The sequence below is a fragment of the Notamacropus eugenii genome, chromosome 1, assembly GCF_028372415.1.
Source record: "Notamacropus eugenii isolate mMacEug1 chromosome 1, mMacEug1.pri_v2, whole genome shotgun sequence".
NCBI classification, from domain to species: domain Eukaryota; kingdom Metazoa; phylum Chordata; class Mammalia; order Diprotodontia; family Macropodidae; genus Notamacropus; species Notamacropus eugenii.
The window spans coordinates 618,264,163-618,283,528 of record NC_092872.1 but is presented as its reverse complement, the minus strand read 5'-3'; the positions used below and the strand labels follow the sequence as shown (position 1 = coordinate 618,283,528).

Below are 19,366 nucleotides of genomic sequence, written 5' to 3'. Positions count from 1 at the left end.
ATTGTAGCAGGAGTTAGAAGCCTCCTTCAGAGCTGGGGTAGCAGGGAAGGCCCAGGACTGTGGTCTGCAGCTCAGTCTGACTACATCTTCCAGGCCTGGGTCCCCTCAGAATCCTAGGCAGGCCATGTAACTGAGCACAGAGAGATGGGAGCTCCCTGCAGTGTGGTCACTGGAAGGTGACTGAAAGAAGTCAGCACTTGTCACATTGGGGATGTGTCATTTCCTTGGTGTAGATCTGCTCTGGGGAAGATTTTGACCCCTCTATAACTTAGAGGATGACCTGGGAGTGTTGCTGGGCAGAAAAATTCACCCCACTGAGGCCAACTTTGTGATGAGACTATGAAGTTAGCTAGGTCATTCCTTGAGGATGTGCAGAGATCCAGTCTGTCTCTAGGTCCATACTAATCACCAGTCCTCCTGACTCTGTCCTGCCACTGAACTGCGATGACTCTGGAGGAGAGAATGAGGCTGGCAACTTCATGCAACTCTGCCTCACTCCAATTTACACATGAATCAAAAGATATCCCTAAAAGCTTTCCTGGCCTGGTGGGACATGTAGCTCCCTTGACACCACCCTTATCACTAACAAAGTACTTTCTTCAGGACAACCCTGTGAGGGAGGGAGGGATGGAGGACAACGATATCCTCTTTTATAGCCCAAAACCTGGAGGCTTTTAAGTGAGGTTCCCATAGTCATGTAACTTATAACAACAATAATGATAGAAACAGAGATTGGACCTGTTCACTGATATGGGAGAAACTCCCTTTTCCAATTCAGACTGATGCAGTCTCTGAAATTTATCATTTTAAAGAGATGCCCAGGGCAGAAGCCCCCAGCCAAATCAGACCCGTCTTTGTAAAGTCCTCAGGCAGTTGTCTGTTGTTTGCTCACCCCAGGCCTATAGCACTAAGACATTCTGTGTGACTTGTCCAGAATCACACAGTCAGAGTGTGGCAGAGGGGGAACTTTTGACAGTCAGAAAGCATTTACTACATACCTACTGTACGTCAGGCACTGTGTTAAGTCCTGGAGGATACAAAGAAGGACAAAAGACTTTCCTTGCCCTCAAGGAGGTAACTGTTTAATGGGGAGAAAAACATATACACAGCTATGTACAAAACAAGCTAAATTAGAGAAAATGAACCTCAGAGGGCCCAACAATTAGGAGGGATTGGGAAAGTCTTTTGCAGAAAGGGGAATTTTTTCTGGTACTTGAAGGAAGCCCATAGGAAGCCCAGTGGATAGAGTGCCATGCCTAGAGTCGGGAAGACTCATCTTCTTATTCAAATCCAGCCTCAAACACTTCCTAGCTGTGTGACAAGTCACTTAACTCTGTTTGCCTCAGTTTCTTCATCTGTAAAATGAGCTGGAGAAGGAAATGACAAACCACTCCAGTATCTTTGTCAAGAAAACCCCAGATGTTGTCACAAAGAGGCAAACATGACTGAAAACAATGACATGTAGAATATACCACTTTATGGTTTGCAGGCCCTTTACATAATTATCTCATTTGCTCCTCACAACAACCCTGTAAGGTGGGTCTTCTTATTATCCTGATTTTACAAAAGAGGTTCAGAGAAATTCAATGATTGGCCAAGAACTACACAGCTAGTATCTTGAGGAAGGTTTTGAACTCAGATCTTTCTGAGTCCCTATCCAGTGTTCTATTCACTACTACACTACCTCCCTCTGCTAAAAAAAATGTGGTTTTTAGACATTCCAATTCCAAGTCCAGTGCTATAGGTGATGCAACGGATAGAACTCTGGGCCTGGAGTCAGGAAGTTATGAGTTCAAATCCAACCTTAGACTCTTATTAGTTGTGTGACCCTGGGCAAGTCACTTAACCTTTGTTTGCCTCAGTTTCCTCATCTGTAAACAGGGATAACAATAGCACCTACCTCCCAGAGTTGTGCAAATCCAACAAGATAATAATTGTAAAGAGCTTAATGAGCACAGTGCCAGCACATAGGTGCTATATACATGGTTATTCCCTTCCCCCACATCCAGATTTATAGCCATTCAGGGGTTGAGCTGATTAACAGTGGCTTTGCTTTCTTTTACCTCCACCTAAAATGTGCTGGGGGTGTGCTAGGGGTGGAGAATGGTACTCACTCTCCAAAATGTATCCTCTTTTGATGGAAGACATAGTGATAAACTCCTGTGTAGAGGAGTATAATAAACCAAAGATGGGACCATCCCTGAGGCTATGTAAAGCCTGGGCAGTTTATATTTTCTGGGTGTCCTCTGCTCCTTAAATTAAAGACTTTATCCAGATTTAAAATCAAGTTGGAATAAATACCAAAGGCAACCCTGAAAAGATCAGGAAGAAGGATTTTATAGGCTTATCGATTTAGAGATGGAAGAAGTCTTTGAGGTCATCTAATCCAACTTCCTTCTTTTATAATTAAGGAAACTAAGGCTAGGAACTTAAATGACCTGTCCAAAGTTACACAGATAAGTGAAGAAACAGGCTTCTCATCCAGGCCCCACACCTCCAAATCCAGTGTCCTTTCCAGCATACCATGCTGTGGTCCATGGAGTTGTTACCAAAGAGCCCGTATGATGTTACATTTAGATACAGCCCATTTCCTAAGAAAGCAATCATGCTCTAGGGAGTCAATGACTGTAGCCAGGGCATTGAGCCTTTGGAATCAAGGCTGTTCATCCCGCGCAGGGGTGGAGCCTGGTACGGAGCTACAGGGAGCTTTCAGGCAATTTGCTGCTATTTGTAAAAGACTAGTAGAGTCTGACTTTTTTTTTTTCCCTTTGAAATCCTGACAGTACCTGAACCAGTTTGAGAATTGCTGTGGCCTCCGAGAAGAAGCTGTCCTCACTCTGCTTTCTGACATTGGTAAATTAGATTCCAGGGTGTGTCAGGTTGTTGGATTGAGAAGGGTGTTGTGTGGGTCAGCTCCAAGCTCCCAGGGGAACTGAGGAACCATCTCAGCACATTTTATCCTCACAGAGAGAAAGGGAGAAGGGAAGCGAGGCCAGTCAGTTAGACAAGTGCCAAACTCAAATAGATTTCTCCTCTTTCTTGTCTAAGTGAAAAACTGATTTCCTTTCCCATTAAAATAGCTCCACTCCCTCTTTTCCTGGAAGGGCCAAAGATAGCCCAAGCTTTCATTTTATTCCCTTGCAATAAATTCTTTCTCTTTCAAAAAAGTAAGGTTAGGAAAAATGACCTTTGTATAGCCTTTTTTTCCTTTTTTTAAAAACTTATTTATTTAAGTTTTCAACATTCATTTCCACAAAATTTTGGGTTCCAAAGTTTCTCCCCATTTCTCCCCGCCCCCCACCCCAAAACACCGAGCATTCTAATTGTCCCTATCACCAATCAGCCCCCTCTTCTAACATCCCTCCCTTCCCTTATCCCCATCTTCTCTTTTGTCCTGTAGGGCAAGAAAACTTTCTATACCCCATTACCTGTATTTCTATTTCCTAGTTGCAAGAACAATACTCAACAGTTGTTCCTAACACTTTGAGTTCCAACTTCTCTTCATCCTTCCCTCCCTACCCATTCCCTTTGGGAAGGCAGGCAATTCAATATAGGCCATATCTGTGTAGTTTTGCAAATGACTTCCATAATAGTCATGTTGTGTAAGACTAACTTATAATTCCCTCCATCCTATCCTGCCCCCCATTTCTTCTATTCCCTCTTTTGATCCTGTCCCTCCCCAAGAGTGTTGACTTCAAATTGCTCTCTCCTCCCACTGTCCTCCCTTCCATCATCCCCCCTACTCTGCTAATCCCCTTCTCCCCCACTTTCCTGTATTGTAAGATAGGTTTTCATACCAAAATGAGTGTGCATTTTATTCCTTCCTTTAGTCGAATGTGATGAGAGTAAGCTTCATATTTTTTCTCTCACCTCCCCTTTTTTTCCCCCCACTGAAAAATCTTTTACTTGCCTCTTTTCTGAGAGATAATTTGCCCCATTCCATTTCTCCCTTTCTTCTCCCAATATATTTCTCTCTCACCGCTTAATTTCACTTTTTTAAGATATGATCCCATCTTATTCAATTCACCCTCTGCTCTCTGTCTCTCTGTCTCTGTCTCTGTGTGTGTGTGTGTGTGTGTGTGTGTATGTGTAATCCCACCAACTATCCAGATACTGAAAAAAGTTTCAAGAGTTACAAATATTGTCTTTCCTTGTACGAATGTAAATAGTTCAACTTTAGTAAGTCCCTTATGATTTCTCTTTGCTGTTTACCTTTTCATGCTTCTCTTGATTCTTATGTTTGAAGGTCAAATTTTCTTTTCAGCTCTGGTCTTTTCATCAAGAATGCTTGAAAGTCCTCTATTTCATTGAAAGACCATTTTTTCCCCTGAAGTATTATACTCAGTTTTGCTGGGTAGGTGATTCTTGGTTTTAGTTCTAATTCCTTTGACTTCTGGAATATCATGTTCCATGACCTTCTATCCCTTAATGTAGAAGCTTCTAGATCTTGTGTTATCCTGATTGTATTTCCACAATACTTGAATTGTTTCTTTCTAGTTGCTTGCAGTATTTTCTCCTTGACCTGGGAACTCTGGAACTTGGCCACAATGTTCCTAGGAGTTTCTCTTTTTGGATCTCTTTCAGGAGGTGATCGGTTGATTCCTTCAATATTTATTTTGCCCGCTGGTTCTAGAATATCAGGGCAGTTTTCCTTGATAATTTCATGAAAGATGATGTCTAGGCTCTTTTTTTGATCATGGCTTTCAGGTAGGCCCATAATTTTTAAATTGTCTCTCCTGGACCTATTTTCCAGGTCAGTTGTTTTTCCAGTGAGATATTTCACATTATCTTCCATTTTTTCATTCTTTTGGTTTTGTTTTGTGATTTCTTAGTTTCTCATAAAGTCATTAGCCTCCATCTGTTCCATTCTAATTTTGAAAGAACTATTTTCTTCAGTGAGCTTTTGAACCTCCTTTTCCATTTGGTTAATTCTGCTTTTGAAAGCATTCTTCTCCTCATTGGCTTTTTGAACCTCTTTTGCCAGTTGAGTTAGCCTATTTTTCAAGGTGTTATTTTCTTCAGCAATTTTTTGGGTCTCCTTTAGCAAGGTGTTGACCCGCTTTTCATGCTTTTCTTGCATCTCTCTCATTTCTCTTCCCAGTTTTTCCTCCACCTCTCTAACTTGATTTTCAAAATCCTTTTTGAGCTCTTCCATGGCCTGAGACCATTGAATATTTATTTTGGATGTTTGGGATACAAAAGCCTTGACTTTTACATCTTTCCCTGATGGTAAGCATTGTTCTTCCTCATCAGAAAGGATGGGAGGAGATATCTGTTCACCAAGAAAGTAACCTTCTATGGTCTTATTTTTTTTTCCCTTTTTTGGGCATTTTCCCAACCAGTTACTTGACTTTTGGGTCCTTTGTCAAGAGTAGGGTATACTCTGAGGACCTGTAAGATATTAGTTCCTCCAAGGTGGCACAATCAAGCATGTACTGGTCTGGGTACAGGAAAGGATTTTTGTGCCCCAAATCTTAGCAGAGTTTCCTTTCCACAGGCACCTGACCTCCAGTTCAGCCAAGCTAGCACTGGGGAGGTGGGATTCAGTCAAGCTGTGGGGGCAGGACCCCCAATCACTGCAAGACAAAGACCAGGTCCCTCGGTGCCCCCAGGGGTTTTTACGATCCAGCAATGGTCTCGGGCTGCTGTAGAGGCTGCCTTAAGATCTGCTGTTGCCTTCCCGATGTGGCCTCTGTGGGCTGCTGCCTGAGGCCAGAGCTATGGGAAGGCCCTTCTCCCTTCCTGGGCAACGGAGAAAACTCCATCACTGACCTTTGGCACCTGTGGGTTGAGGGATCTGAGGACCTGCTGCTGCGACTAGAGATTCCACCCTCCTCCCAGAGTCTAGTTGTGCTGCTCGAGTGTGGCCAAGGCTGGGCTGGGCTCCGTGCTTGGCTCTGCTTCCGGTGCAACCAACCTTTCCCGTGGGCCTTTTAGGTCACCCTGGGCTGGAAATCTCATCCACTCTGTTGTTCTCCACTTTTGCTGCTCCAAAATTTGTTGAGAGTCCCTCTCTATAGGTATTTTATGGGTTGTGTGGGGAGAGCCTGCATTTTTTTGTCTTTCTACTCTGCCATCTTGGCTCCGCCCCCCTGTATGGCCTTTTGATACTAATAACTTGTACCTAGAGCTTTTCCTCAATATAGTCCTTTGAGGTAAGTCATGAAAAGATAATTATCTCTCTTTCCCATCTAAGGAAACTGAGGCTCAGAGATTAAGGGACTTTTCAAGGGTCATACAGCTATTTAGTGGCAGAGTCAGGATTTAGAACCCAGGCCTTATAGTTCACAAGTCCATATTACCTGCTCCTACAATCTTCTGCTTCTCTCAGTCGCCTGGTCTTTGAAGCATTGTATGAGGAATCCAGGTGGGGATCCAGGAATGGGCTGAGTGTTAATGGCAACCTTCGGAGGGACTTCTCTGTTCCTCCAAACTTGGTAGCTCCCACAGGTGATGTGGAGGCTAGAAGGTAGCAGGAGTAGACCTTAGACACATAGATTCCCTAGGAAATCAGAAAGCAATAAAGAAGGTGATTGGTACAGGTAAGCAATGTGGGGCTATAGAGGGGTGGCATGGAGCAATCTAAGGGATCACTTTGTGTTTCTACATAGCACAGACATACTTTTCTTGAGCAGGGTTCTCAAGCTGCGCTCTGGGGGTATTAGTGGGGACTCCTCCCCGCCATTCGTTCTCCCTCCAACACTTTTCCTTTGGCCTCTGTGGTGTGCTCTACTCTCACTCATACCCTTTTGATGTCTTTGATAGTAGCTAGGTGGCCCAGTGAGTAGAACACTGGCCTTGGGGTCAGAAGGACCTGAGTGTAAATCTGGCCTCAGACACTTATTAGCTATGTGGCCCTGGGCAACTCAATCCCAATTGCCTCCAAAAAATTGTTTAAGGATAGAGCATGGGTAAGAAGGAAGAGAGAAGAGAAGATATGGCACCTTGGAGGAGAGAAGACTCAGAGTGCTACAGCCTTCCCTTATCTTCTCCTAGGAGGGGGCATCCTTTTGCCCTCCCTCTCCTACCCTCCCACAAGCACAATTTGATGTTAGGACTGTCTTATACAACACCAGCACTGACCACAAAGTGTGGCTCATTACTATGGAGGTCTCCTGAGAAGGGACCGGTGATCCTAGGAAGGAGTCATTGTGTGAGAGTGGAAGTCCATCCTTCCAGCCATCTTGTTGTCTTTCCACGGGTAGTGTGATTATGTCATGTACATTCCATCCCTGACCAAATCAGCAACTTCTCCTTTAGTATTGTTGGCCAAGGTTCCATACCCTAAGTCACTGAAGATGAAGTAGTGAGGTTGGAAGGCTTTCTTTTGCTCCTTTTTGGCAACTTGTTTTGTTATCTTATAAAGTAATTTTAATTTTGTTTGGCTTACCCTAGGCATTATCTTTATTTGGTGCTGGTTTCTTTCTTTTTAAAAAAAAATAATTTCTTTTTCAATTAACGAAGACCTACTTTTTCTCATTCACCCTTCCCTTTGAGAAAGAAAAAAATAATAAAACCTCATAACAGATACACTTAGGAAGAAAGGAAACATTCGTATGATAAGCACCTATTATGTGCTAAGCTCTTTACAAATATTATTTTATTTGATCCTCATAGCCAACCTGAGAAGTAGTGCTGTTATTATCCCCATTTTATAGATGAGGAAATTGACCCACACAAGTTAAGTGACTTGCTCAGGATCATACAACTAAGTGTCTGATGCCAGATTTGAACTCAGATCTTCCTCACTCTAGGCCTAGAGCTCTATACACTGTCCCATGCACTTGCCTTTAGTCAAGCAAAACAGATTTGCATATTGGCCATGTACAAAAATATCTCTTGGTCTTCACCTTGAAGCCAACACCTCTCTGTCAAGAGGTAGGTAGCATGCCTCATCATCAGTCCTCTGGAATTATGGTTAGAGTTCTCAAGTCCTTCCAAATTGCTTGTGTTTAGAGTGTTGTTCCTATATGAAGTGTTCTCTTGGATCTGCTCACTTCACTCTGCATCATTTCCTACAAGTCTTCTAAGATTTCACTGAGACTATTCCTCTTCATCATTTCTTTCAACATAATGATATTTCATCTCCTTCATATACCATAATTTGCTCAGCCACTCCCCAGTTGGTAAGTACTCCCTTAGTTTTCCATGTCTTTATCACCATAAAAATATTTTATGCTGCTATAAATGTTTTTGTACAGCAGGGTCCTTTCCCTTCTTCTCTAATCTTTTTGGACATGTCATCACTGGGGAGAACCCAACTTTTTCTGAAGAGTCTTTGGAGGCCTGTGATCCTCCACATCTATGTTTACGTCACAACCTGAAATTGGGAACCAGTCGACCAGAACTGATCATTGTTGTCTCCTTTAAAATTTTTAAGAAGACTGACTTCCTCTGTTATCTATTCCCATCAAGAAATCTTAGTTCTCCTTGCGTTAAAGAAGTTCTTCTTTATTTCTACCCCAAATATCTTCTAGATCAATGTAAGACTATTCCTTTTATTTAGCCCTCAGTCAATGGGGGGAAAAAAGCTGGTCAGCATCCTCTTCATAAAAACTGTCTGCACTTTTTATACTCGGTGAAGTGCTGAGCAATAGCTTTTCCTAAATGGTCCAGTGATTACGGCATTAGTACAGACATTTTCCATGCTCTATATATTCCTAATTGCCAATTCTCACATTATCTTAGGGTTTGTTTCTATCAATTCAGAGTGGATTGCAGAGAATTAGGATGGAGTCAACAAACTATCTTCAGCTTCTCTGCATTAGCCTGAGCAGTCCCCATGCCTGAAATGAACTCCCTCTCCATCCTCATGTCTCAAGAATCTTTATCTTTACTTGATCAGTTTCTGCCTTCTCTACATAGCTTTGGCTAATCCTTCCAGTTGAAAATATTCTCTGCCTCCTCCAATATTCTGGGAGCATTGCATCCCCTTCATTCCTTACATTGTAGTGTGCTTATATATGTACATGAGGTATTCTCTCCTCCCCCATAAAAATGTCAGCTCTTTAGGAATGAGGACTATTTTTGTCTTTGTAACCCAGTGGCTAGCACTTATCTTGCCTGATGTGGCTCATAGGCTTCATTGTGCTGAACTGAATTAATTAAGAGCAAATAGAATCTATACAATTCTCATTTGTTCAGACATTGTTGACCTTATGCTTTCATCTGTTAGTGTAATTTGAATAATACAGTATTCCAGATTTTTATTGTTGCTGAGACTTTTCAGTCATGTCCAACTCTCTGTGACCCCATTTAGGGTTTTCTTGGCAAAGATACAGGAGTGGTTTGCCATGTCCTTCTCCAGCTCATTTTACAAATAAGAAAACAGCAAACAGGATCAAGTGACTTACCCAGGGTCACACAGCTAGTAAATATTTGAGGTCAGATTTGAACTCAGGTCTTTCTGACACCAGACCTAGCACTCTATCTACTGTGCCACCTAACTGCCCTGTTCTAGATTAGGGGAAGGGAATAAGCATTTATTAAGCACATACTTTGTTCCAAGCACTGTGCTAAGTACTTTTCAAATATTATCTCATTCTATCCTCACAACAACCCTGGGGAGTTGGTGCTATTATTTTCTCCATTTTGCTAGTGAAGAAACTAAGGCAGACAGAGGATAAGGGACTTGCTCAGGGTCACACGAAAGCACCAGCTACATGTGTATTCCTGTACTATGTGGTTATAAAACTTGGCCTCAATCTACAAGGAGATTATATTAAAGCACATAAAACCACTGAAATAATATGTTAATAATAGATAATTAAATTAACAATGACAGCAGAAATTAAGAAGAGGGGGACATTTGAGTTCTAGGGTGGTCAAGAGAAGGCATTTTATTCCCTCCCCCCTCCTCCCTGAAAGGTATTTTTAAAAATTAATTTATTTTTGATGTTCATTTAAAAATTTTTTTGAGTTCCAAATTTTCTCCCTCCTTCTGGTCCTTCCCCTCCCCATTGAGAAATCAGGCAATATAATATCAATGTACATGTGAAGTCATGTAAAACATATTTCTATATTGGCCCTATTGGGGGAAAAAAGGCCAAAAAAAATAAAGACAGTGAAACAAAATACACTTCAGTCTGCATTCAGAGTTCATCAGTTATCTTTCTGGAGATGGATAGTTATCCTCATCATGGCTCCTTGGAATTGTTTCAAGAAAACCTCTTAACAATTAGAGCTGTCCAAAAGTAGCATGGATTACTCTCCTCCTTGGAGGTCTTCTAGCAGAAACTGAAGGATCCCTGTCCAGTATATATTGGACTGGACTAAATGGCCACAGGGGACCCTTCTAATTCAAAGATTTTGCGAAAAAATTAGCAAGACTTAATGACTGACTGAATATGGTAGACAAAGGAAAGGGATCTGTAAAAAGCATATTCCAAGGTAGCAGTGAATATGACTCCCAGCCTCCATCTCACCCCAGCTGAACTCTCCCTCTTAACAAAGAAAAACAAATTACACAAAAACACCCAATTTTGAGGCATGACCTGCTCCTGTACAACATTTTTGCCCTCATAGGTCCCGCTGAGAGAGACAAATGATAAAATGAGATATTTGTAAATTACTTGCAAACCTTAATGTATCATATAAATGTTAGCTTTAATTCTTGTTTTATTTTATTATCTGTTCTTCCTAACCATTACTGACTTTTTATTTACACAGAATCCAGCTTCTTTTTAGTCACTTTAAAATTTATATTACTCCAATTCTTGTGTGTATTTTTTTTCTGCTTCTAACATCATAGTTCTAGAGCTGAAAGGTACTTCAGAAGCCAATCTAGTCCAACTGCCTTATTTTACAGATAACTGAGCCCCACCTGGGTTAAATGACTTAACCAAGGTCTCAGAGGTAGGATATGAATCCCAGTCCTCTGATTCCAATACCAGGACTTTTTCTCCAGCATACCACACCAATGCAAATCAGGGGCTTTTCTGCAGCTTAGAGTCTCAGAGAGTTCGGGGGCATGGAGATGTCAGGCTTACCTTAGGATGTGTCAGAGACAAGAACTGAACCCAGGTGTTCTTATCTCCCATGCCAGATCTCTGCTACAGTACCCTGCCTTGGTAACCATTTAAGGTTGTTTTTAATTGAATTGGACACCATTGTGTAACAATGCCAGTTCAGCATGGAGGCAGCAAATAGAATATCTGTAAGGAAACGGGCTCTTTGGGAAACTTTGAGGGGCCTGTGTGTCAGGGAGAATTACTCTGATTTTTGAGGCAATGGGAATATTACTAAAGACCTTTGCTTATTTTGCTTCAATAGGGAGAGGGGTAGGGTAAAGAAGCAAGGGAAGGGAAGTGCTCTCTAGTCAACCTCCAGCAATCATGTTAGTAGTAACATGGGCAGATCACTGAAAGGCGATCACTCAATCAGATTTCCTGTTTGGCTGAAAGTGAGAGAGAGTGGGAGAAGGAAAAGGGGGAGATGTAGCACGCCCCAAATTACCCACTGCTCATCTGGGAGAGGAAACGCCACAGTAGGCCTGGCAGCTCCAAAACTGGCAGGGACGAGCAAGACCCCAAGCCTAGGACTTACGAAAAACAGAGTCGTGAAAGATAAGTGCTGTTAGGCGTGCAGAGAAGCAGTTTGAGACCTTTCCATGGGGATTTCCTGAGGGGAGCTGAGAGATGCTCACTGCAGAGAAGTCAGAGGAAGCGATCTTGGCAGACACTGATAGTGTCACCTACCACACCTCAAGCTTCCAGTAGCTCCTACTACCACACAGAAGTCACAGACCTTTCTCATTGCCCTGCCTAGTTGATTTTGTCCCTCGTTTCTCTGAAGTCCTCAGAATCTTTTTTTTTTTTTAACTCTACAGAATCCACCCTTCTCCAGTGGGTTTTTTTTCCCCTATCTTCCCCAAAATATCTCAAAATGGTCACTCCCAACTAGGCTAATTTTATTTATTTATTTGTTTGTGTGTTGAAACTAGATCTTACTATTTGACCAGTTTGGAAAGGCAGCAGCCACTCACAGGTACACTCCCCATACTGATTGGCACAGAAGGTTTTTTGTTGTTTAATAGTTTTTCAGTTGTATCTGACTCTTTGTGACCCCTTTTGGGGTTTTCTTGGAAAAGATACTGGAATGGTCTGCCATTTCCTTCTCCAACTCACTTTATAGCTGAGGAAACTGAGGCAAATAAGGTTAAGTGACCTGCCTAGGGTCACACAGCTAGCAAGTGTTTGAGGCCAGATTTGAACTCAGGTTTTCCTGATTCTAGGCTTGGCATTCTATCCACCTTGACCCCTAGCTGCCCACAGAAGCATTAACCTGCTCCATTTTTCCAATTAACCCCTCCATAAGCAGCCTGGCAGCTTTCCAGTCTCAGGGGCTTACCAGATTGGTGGCAGACTTAGTGTGGACACCAAATGAGCCTTAAACCCAGCTACAGCTCAGGATGCCTGAACTCAAGCAACCAGCTTCAGCCTCACCAGCTTCAGGGACTACAGCCTGTATACCTATCTGGGTTCATTTATATCTATGGAGTACAGTCAAACCCCTCACTCACTTTTTGATTCCAAATTCAATGTCTCCATGTCTGGGTTAACTACTAGAGCTAAATTCCCAGCAGGGTAAAGTTTAGGTTCGTCATTCGTAAAATGAGGGATTGGTTGGGCTAGATAGGTTCTGAGGACCTTTCCTCTGAGATTAGTAATAGTAATTAGCATTTACACAGGGTTTTAAAGGTTCACTTAACACTTTATACTTTGGGATCAGGAAGACTCATCTTCATTGGTTCAAATCTAGCCTAAGACATTTCCTAGCTATGTCACCCTGGGCAAGTCACATAACCCTGTTTGCCTCAGTTTCCTTATCTGTAAAATGAGCTGGAGAAGGAAATGGCAAACCACTCCAGGATCTTTGCCAAGAAAACCCCAAATGGGGTCATGAAAAGTCAGGCACCACTGAACAGGAAACAAAGCACTTTACAAACGTTACCTCATTTATTCCTTACAACAACACTATAAAGTAGGTGCTATTATTATCTCCATGTTACAGATGAGGAAACTGAGACTGACAAAAAGTAAGTGACTTGCTCAGGGCCACAGTGTCATAAGCGCCTGAGGCCCATTTTGAACTCTGGTCTTTCTGACTCCCAGCCCAGGGCTCTACCTAGTTGTCTCTGGTTTCTCCTATCCTAAGATGAAAGAATTTCTTTTAGGAGACTCTTAGGCTGCTTAAGTATAAACGATGCTGTTTACCTAGCAATAAGCAATGTAAACAGAATTACATTTCTGTCTGTAAAATTAATCTATAATTCAGATTTTTCAAAAATTGAGGCATTTCTTTAGATAAAGAAAGAAGCTTTGTGGTCTAGGAGCTAGCCACAAATCCTGAAGACCAGGTTCAAATCCTGCATTTGACGCATTACCCTTATAAGGTCCCTAGGCAATTCTGTAAAACTAAATAGCCAATCTGCATTTTTAAAGGGAGTTTTCTCATTGAGAGTTCTGTATTTTGAAGAAATCACTGGTTGGGCTCCCCATCCCCACCCCAAAGAAGCCAATGTCATCCAAGTCCATTCTGATCCCTTTATTACTGATGTCCAGATGGCCTTGGGGACCCTGTCCATTGCCTGGAAGGACCACCCCTCCTCTGATGTGTTAATACTTTCCTAAAATAGCTCAAGGAAGTCCTGTAAAGGATGCTATAGACATATTTCTTGATCGTTATCCTTTCTGAAAATACTCAAGTATGTTTCCTTCTGTTTGGAGAGATTCATGTTCTGAGATCTCAAGGGTATATGATGGGGGCCCTTCCTTACTCTAAAATAAGGGCTCTGTCTCAGCTTCCTGAAGGCCAGTGCATACCCTGCCCACACTACCATCTTCCAGCAGGCCTGTGACTGGCCTCTGCCATACATGTAGCCTTATCTCATCTTTTGTCAGCATTAGCTCATCTTACTTTTCTGGCTTGGATGAGTCAGCGATGACTAGTTTGACATAGTAGCCAGTCTTTTTTCTCTGAACTAGTAGGTTTCCCACTGCCAAGGAAATAGGAGGGTTTTGTTTCAATAATGATGGGGTCCAAGTGTTCCCTATTAAACAAGGCTTAGGGAGAGGCCATTGCTTTAATTTGGAGGGAAGTTAGGGAAAGGAGAAGTTTGTGATGGAGAGAGACAGAAGATATTTCCTATAAAGAAGCAAGAAATGCTGTCGTAGAGAATAAACTAGAAGTCTGGAAGATCTGAGTTCAGATCTCCCCTTTGCTAGCTATGTGACCACAGGCAAATCACGTGACCTTCACAAGCCTCAGTTTCCTTATCTGTAAAATAACTTGCAGTTCCTATCTCATGGGGTTATTTTAAAGGTCAAACAAAAGCCCTTTGCAAACTTTGAAGTGCCAGAAATATCAGTTATTTTTCAGTATCAGATACCAGAAAACATAGGTTCTAGCCCCTAGTTCTATGTGATCTCAGACAAGTCACTTGGTAGTAACCTCTTTGCACGCTGCTGTCTGCATTTATCTGTCTGATAAGCGTCTGACCTGCCTGCATTGAAAGTTGCTGTATGAATCAGATGAGATTACGTAGCTCTTGAAAACTATGAACTGTTATGCAAATACAAGATATGATCACTGACATATTTTCATGAACTCTACTAAAACAAATAGTATAATAGAAATAACACTGGACTTTTTTTAAAGGAAGTCAGGTTCTAGGCCAATCTCTGCCTTATAGTCTTTGATATGAGATATTTGTGAAAAAAAAAATGTCCCAGTGCCTGCATATGGTAGGTACAAAATAAATGCTTATTTCCTTCATCCTTTTGTGATTCAGTTTCTTCATCTATAAAAGGAGACTGTTGAAATAAGTGCTCTCTGTGGTCCTCATATTGACTTAGAAAACCCCAAATTAACATTTTACTTTTATTAATTTCTTTATTATTTTATTTTATTTTGTTAAGCATTTCCTAATTACATTTTAATCTGGTTCTTTGATTTTCTGACCTACTAAATGGCATTCAGAACCCTTTATAAACTGATTGCCTCCTACCTTTCCGACCTTCTTGCACCTTGCTCTCCCCCATACACTGTGCTATCCGGGACCCTGGCCTCCCAGACACTCCATCGCCCAACTCTGGGCATTTTCATTGACTGTGCCTCACTGCTGGAATGCTCGTCCTCCTCATATCTGCCTCCTGGTTTTCTTCAAGTCTCAACCAAAATCCCACTACCATAAGAAGCCTTTCCCAATCCCTCTTAATTCTAGGGCTTTGCCTCTATTGATTATCTCCAATTTATACAATATCCGTTTTATGATACTTGTTTGTACGCAGTTGTTTGCCTATCCTTTCCCTCATCAGACTGAGTTCCTGAGAGCAGGGACCCCTGTCCTTTGCCTTTCTTTCTTCAGCTCTTAATACTGAGAGAGAAATGACTATTTCTCTCTTATATTAACAACCAATTATTGAATTAGGACGAAGATGTTTCCCCTTTCAGAAATCAGCCCCAGTAGATTATTCAGCCAGCCTGAATAGTGCAGGGCAGATAATGAGATGAAATCTTGGGCAAAATGTACCCATCTGGGAAAATTTAGGTCTGATCGAATGATCAAGAGAAATTCTAGTCTAGGTGAATTGGTGAATTCCAGTCCGTTGTGTTTTAATCCCCACAGGTCTGAGTAGAAATGAATTCCCCCTTTTGTCTAGATTGCCCTGGACTGGGAAGGTCTGGGAAGGGATAAGTCTCTTTGTCCAGGACTGAATGATCAGACCTCCAGCCCCTCGTTAAAGGAAGCCCACATCTCACTATGGTCATTCTTTCATTACTTGTTAATCAATCAGAGTTGATTTCCACCCTCAGGTGCATCCCTTTTTCCAAAAGCTTTGTAAGTCTTCAAGGTACACCATGTTAGGTTTCTTTGATCACCAAGAGGAATAGCAGAGTTCATTTTATTGATTACTTGCCGCTATTATTAATAAAAATCGATTATAGTTTATCCAGAAATTCTATCTCTTAAAAATTTTCACTTGCCACAATAACAACACTTGGCATATAACAGGTATTTAATGCATGCTTATGGACTGACTGATTAAACTTCTGGCAATAATAATGACATAGTGCTTTCAGGCTTACCAAGCTCCCTTCTCATAGCAATCTTTTGAGATAGGAAATACAAGTATTATTATCTTCATTCTATATAAGAAAAAAATGAGATTTATAGGGGTCAAGTAAGCTGTACAAAGTCACACACTTAATATACATCAAAGTATACATTTGAACTCAGGTCTTTTCTCCTCACTCCCAAGTCTAGTGCCTTTCTACTATACCATCCTGGTGTACAGATTTTGGTCATCACTATGAATGAAATACTCTGCTGTGTCTCCAACATAATTATACCTCACAGTATCCTCCTCAACTTAATACATTCCTTTTGTCATTTTGTGGTCGTTCAGCCTTGCCTTGAACACTTGCATTATGGGAGAATCTCTTTCTCATGAGGCAGCCCATTCTATTCAGGGATAGCTTTGATTGTTAGAAAATTCTGTGCCTCAGTAGTTTCCTCCGTAAAATGAGAATTTATACTACCTACGTCCTGGAATGATTGTGGGCAAAGCAATTTGTAAAACTTGAATCTAGAGAGTGATGGACTGGCGTATTGGAGAGATACCAAGCCTAAGAATAAGAAAGGACCTGGATTCAGGACCTCTCACACATCCTAGCTGTGTGATCTTTGGAATTCACCTAGCTTCTCAGGGCCAGGCCCCCAGGCAGCTCTCCAAATAATCACTTGTCTTCCCCTTGCATCTTTGGCGGGAGCTTTCTCCCCAGAAGTTCCCAGTGCTAATAATGTCAAAAGTACAACCAAAAAATCACTATGTGAATGTCAGGGGTTCTTGTCATTAATAAAAAAAATTTTTAATTAAAAAAATTGCCCAGTATAAGTGAGCACTATGCATTCCAGTCTTTTCTTTCTTAAACACCTCGGACAATTGTAAAGAGTTCAGGGTTGAGCTGTAAAGTAATGGGGAAAATTCTACAATGTGAGCTCTTCTCTAGACCTGACAACTGTTCCCTTTCCAAACCACAGCTTCGGCACTTAGATACCTTCACGAAAACCGAATCATCCATCGGGACCTGAAGCCTGAAAATATCGTCCTGCAACAAGGAGAAAAAAGGGTGAGTGGAGCCAGCGTCTGGTGACTGGTGGTGTGTATGGAGCATTCTTCTCCCGGAGCCCATTCTTGATGGGAAGAGGAAATGTTTTCCTGCCTCTCTGTTTGTATTTTCACTTCCTTGTGTGAAGCTTTGATTTTCTCTGGAACCACTTTTAATAGCTTGAACAACCCAGCTCAGTAGGAGACTTCTTCAGATCGGAGTGCATTTGTATGGCTGGCATTGTAAAGAGCCCAGGTGGCAGAGGTCTGATAAGGAAAATATTGTTTGCCCCTTACCCTCAAGGGCCCTACAGTTCTTAAAATGAGACCTCAATTCCCACTGATGTTGAGAGCCCCCACTTTGGTTGCTATACTGGAGACCAGTTGAAAGCCAGTTCTAGATCTTGAGGCCAATACTGAGCCTTTTAGGCATGAAAACTTGTGTGTGCCTGGGCAGAAGAGAAATCTGGGTGGCAGGGGATATCTGGAGGAAGTATCTCCCCACCCATCCACTTATCTGGATGTTTCATGGGAACATAGGAAACTGAAGTTGCTGGGTCAGACCCACAATCCAACCTTCCTGGTATTTATTCTGTTGTTTGTAGCAGCCTAAGTTCAGGGGATGGTGAGTGGAGGCCACTGCTGCCAGGGACTAGGTCAGGGGTGGGGAACCTGGCGCCTCGAGGCTACATGTGGCCCTCTAGGTCCTCAAGTACAGTCCTTTGACTCAATCCAAACTTCACAGAACAAAAGATAGGGAACCTTCAGCCCCCTTAATAAAAGGATTTGTTCTGTGAAATTTGGATTCAGTCAAAGGACTGCATTGAGGACGTAGAGGGCCACATGTGACCTTGAGACCAGAGGTTCCCCATCCATGGACTAAGTCTTTCAGTAGCTAGGTAATATGGTGGATTAGAATGCTAGGTCTGGAGTCAGAAAGATCTAAGTTCAAATCCAGCCTCAGACACTTACTAGCTGTGTGACCACTGTTGGCAGGGACTAGGTCTTTTGGCAGATAGTGCAGCACTTCTTAAACTGTGGGTCTTTACCCCAAATGGAATCATGAAAAATTTGGCAACAGTTAAAGATTTCTGAATGCACAATAACCAAAAATTAACTCAAAATCAAATGTGCAATAAATCCCAGGTATTTCAGGATCACATTGTATAACTTCACGGCAGCCTTGGTTCTGAACACAAAGCATGTGCACTTTGCACTATGCATGTTCTCAGGTCATGCAATGTCAGTGAAAGCTGCCAAAATGGAAAAAAGGGGTCACTAAGGGAATAAGTTTAAGAGGCCCTAGAGTGGACAGAGCGCTAGGCCTGAAGTCAGGGAAACCTGAGTTCAAAGCCAGCCTCCAACACTTCCTGGCTTTGTGACCCTGGGCAAGTCACTTAATCTCTGCCTCAGTTTCTTCATCAATAAAATCGGGATCCTGACAGCACCAACTTCCCAGGAGTATTTTGAGGATAAAATGAGATATTAATAATAATAAACACAGGCCTGGCACGTAGTTGGTTGTTTTTCAGTTATGTCTGACTGTTGGTGACCTCATTTAGGGTTTCCTTGACAGAGGTTCTAGAATGGTTGGCCATTTCCTTCTCCAGCTCATTTTGCAGATAAGGAAACCAAGGTAAATAGGGTTAAATGATGTGCTCAGGGTCACACAGCTAGTAAATGTCTGGGGCCACATTTTAACTTAGAAGATAAATCTTGTGTTTTATTTATTTGGTTAAACCTTTCCCAATTAAAATTTAATTTCGTTCCACCTGGCAACTGCAGCCTTGAGTTTGACCCTTCTGATCTAAAGACCAAGCTTGAGATAAAAGGATAGAGTGGGGTTGGAGAAATGGGGGGAGATGCCTAGCAAAATTGACCCTTGGGCCAGGAGAGTTAGTTCATACCCAAGACTGCTCTCAGTTCACATTGAACAAGGTGAGTCTGCGTGCTACAAAGCCCAACGTGGTCGCGTGATGTTCCCATCATCTTCCCTGTGCTTCAGCCTCTCCCAGAAGTTCCTGCCTAAGAAGCAGCTGTGTGTGAGCAGCAGCAGACAGATAATTTTGGTTTTTTTGGGTGGGAAGATGAACAGTAGCCTTTGGTCACACTGGGACAACCTGGCTGGTATCTTAGGATTTCAGTGACAGAACTCTCAGGTCTCCTAAAGTCTCGTGGGTGACACTCAGCTAGGGAAACCATGATGTGTGGTCCGGCTGCCAAAAGGAGTCAAGTCACCTCTGTTCCAGTATGCT

At 42.2% G+C, this 19,366-nt stretch overlaps 1 protein-coding gene across 3 annotated transcripts in view; it reads left to right on the top strand.

The window, feature by feature from the left end:
• The window catches only part of IKBKB (inhibitor of nuclear factor kappa B kinase subunit beta), an 80,850-nt gene that overhangs the window by 18,183 nt on the left and 43,301 nt on the right, over nt 1–19,366 (top strand). For all 3 annotated transcript variants that reach the window (XM_072635060.1, XM_072635058.1, XM_072635059.1), the window contains exons 5-6: nt 2,784–2,853; nt 17,045–17,133. In XM_072635060.1, the coding sequence (XP_072491161.1) occupies nt 2,784–2,853; nt 17,045–17,133 (159 nt within the window). The remainder of the gene's footprint in view (nt 1–2,783; nt 2,854–17,044; nt 17,134–19,366) is intronic.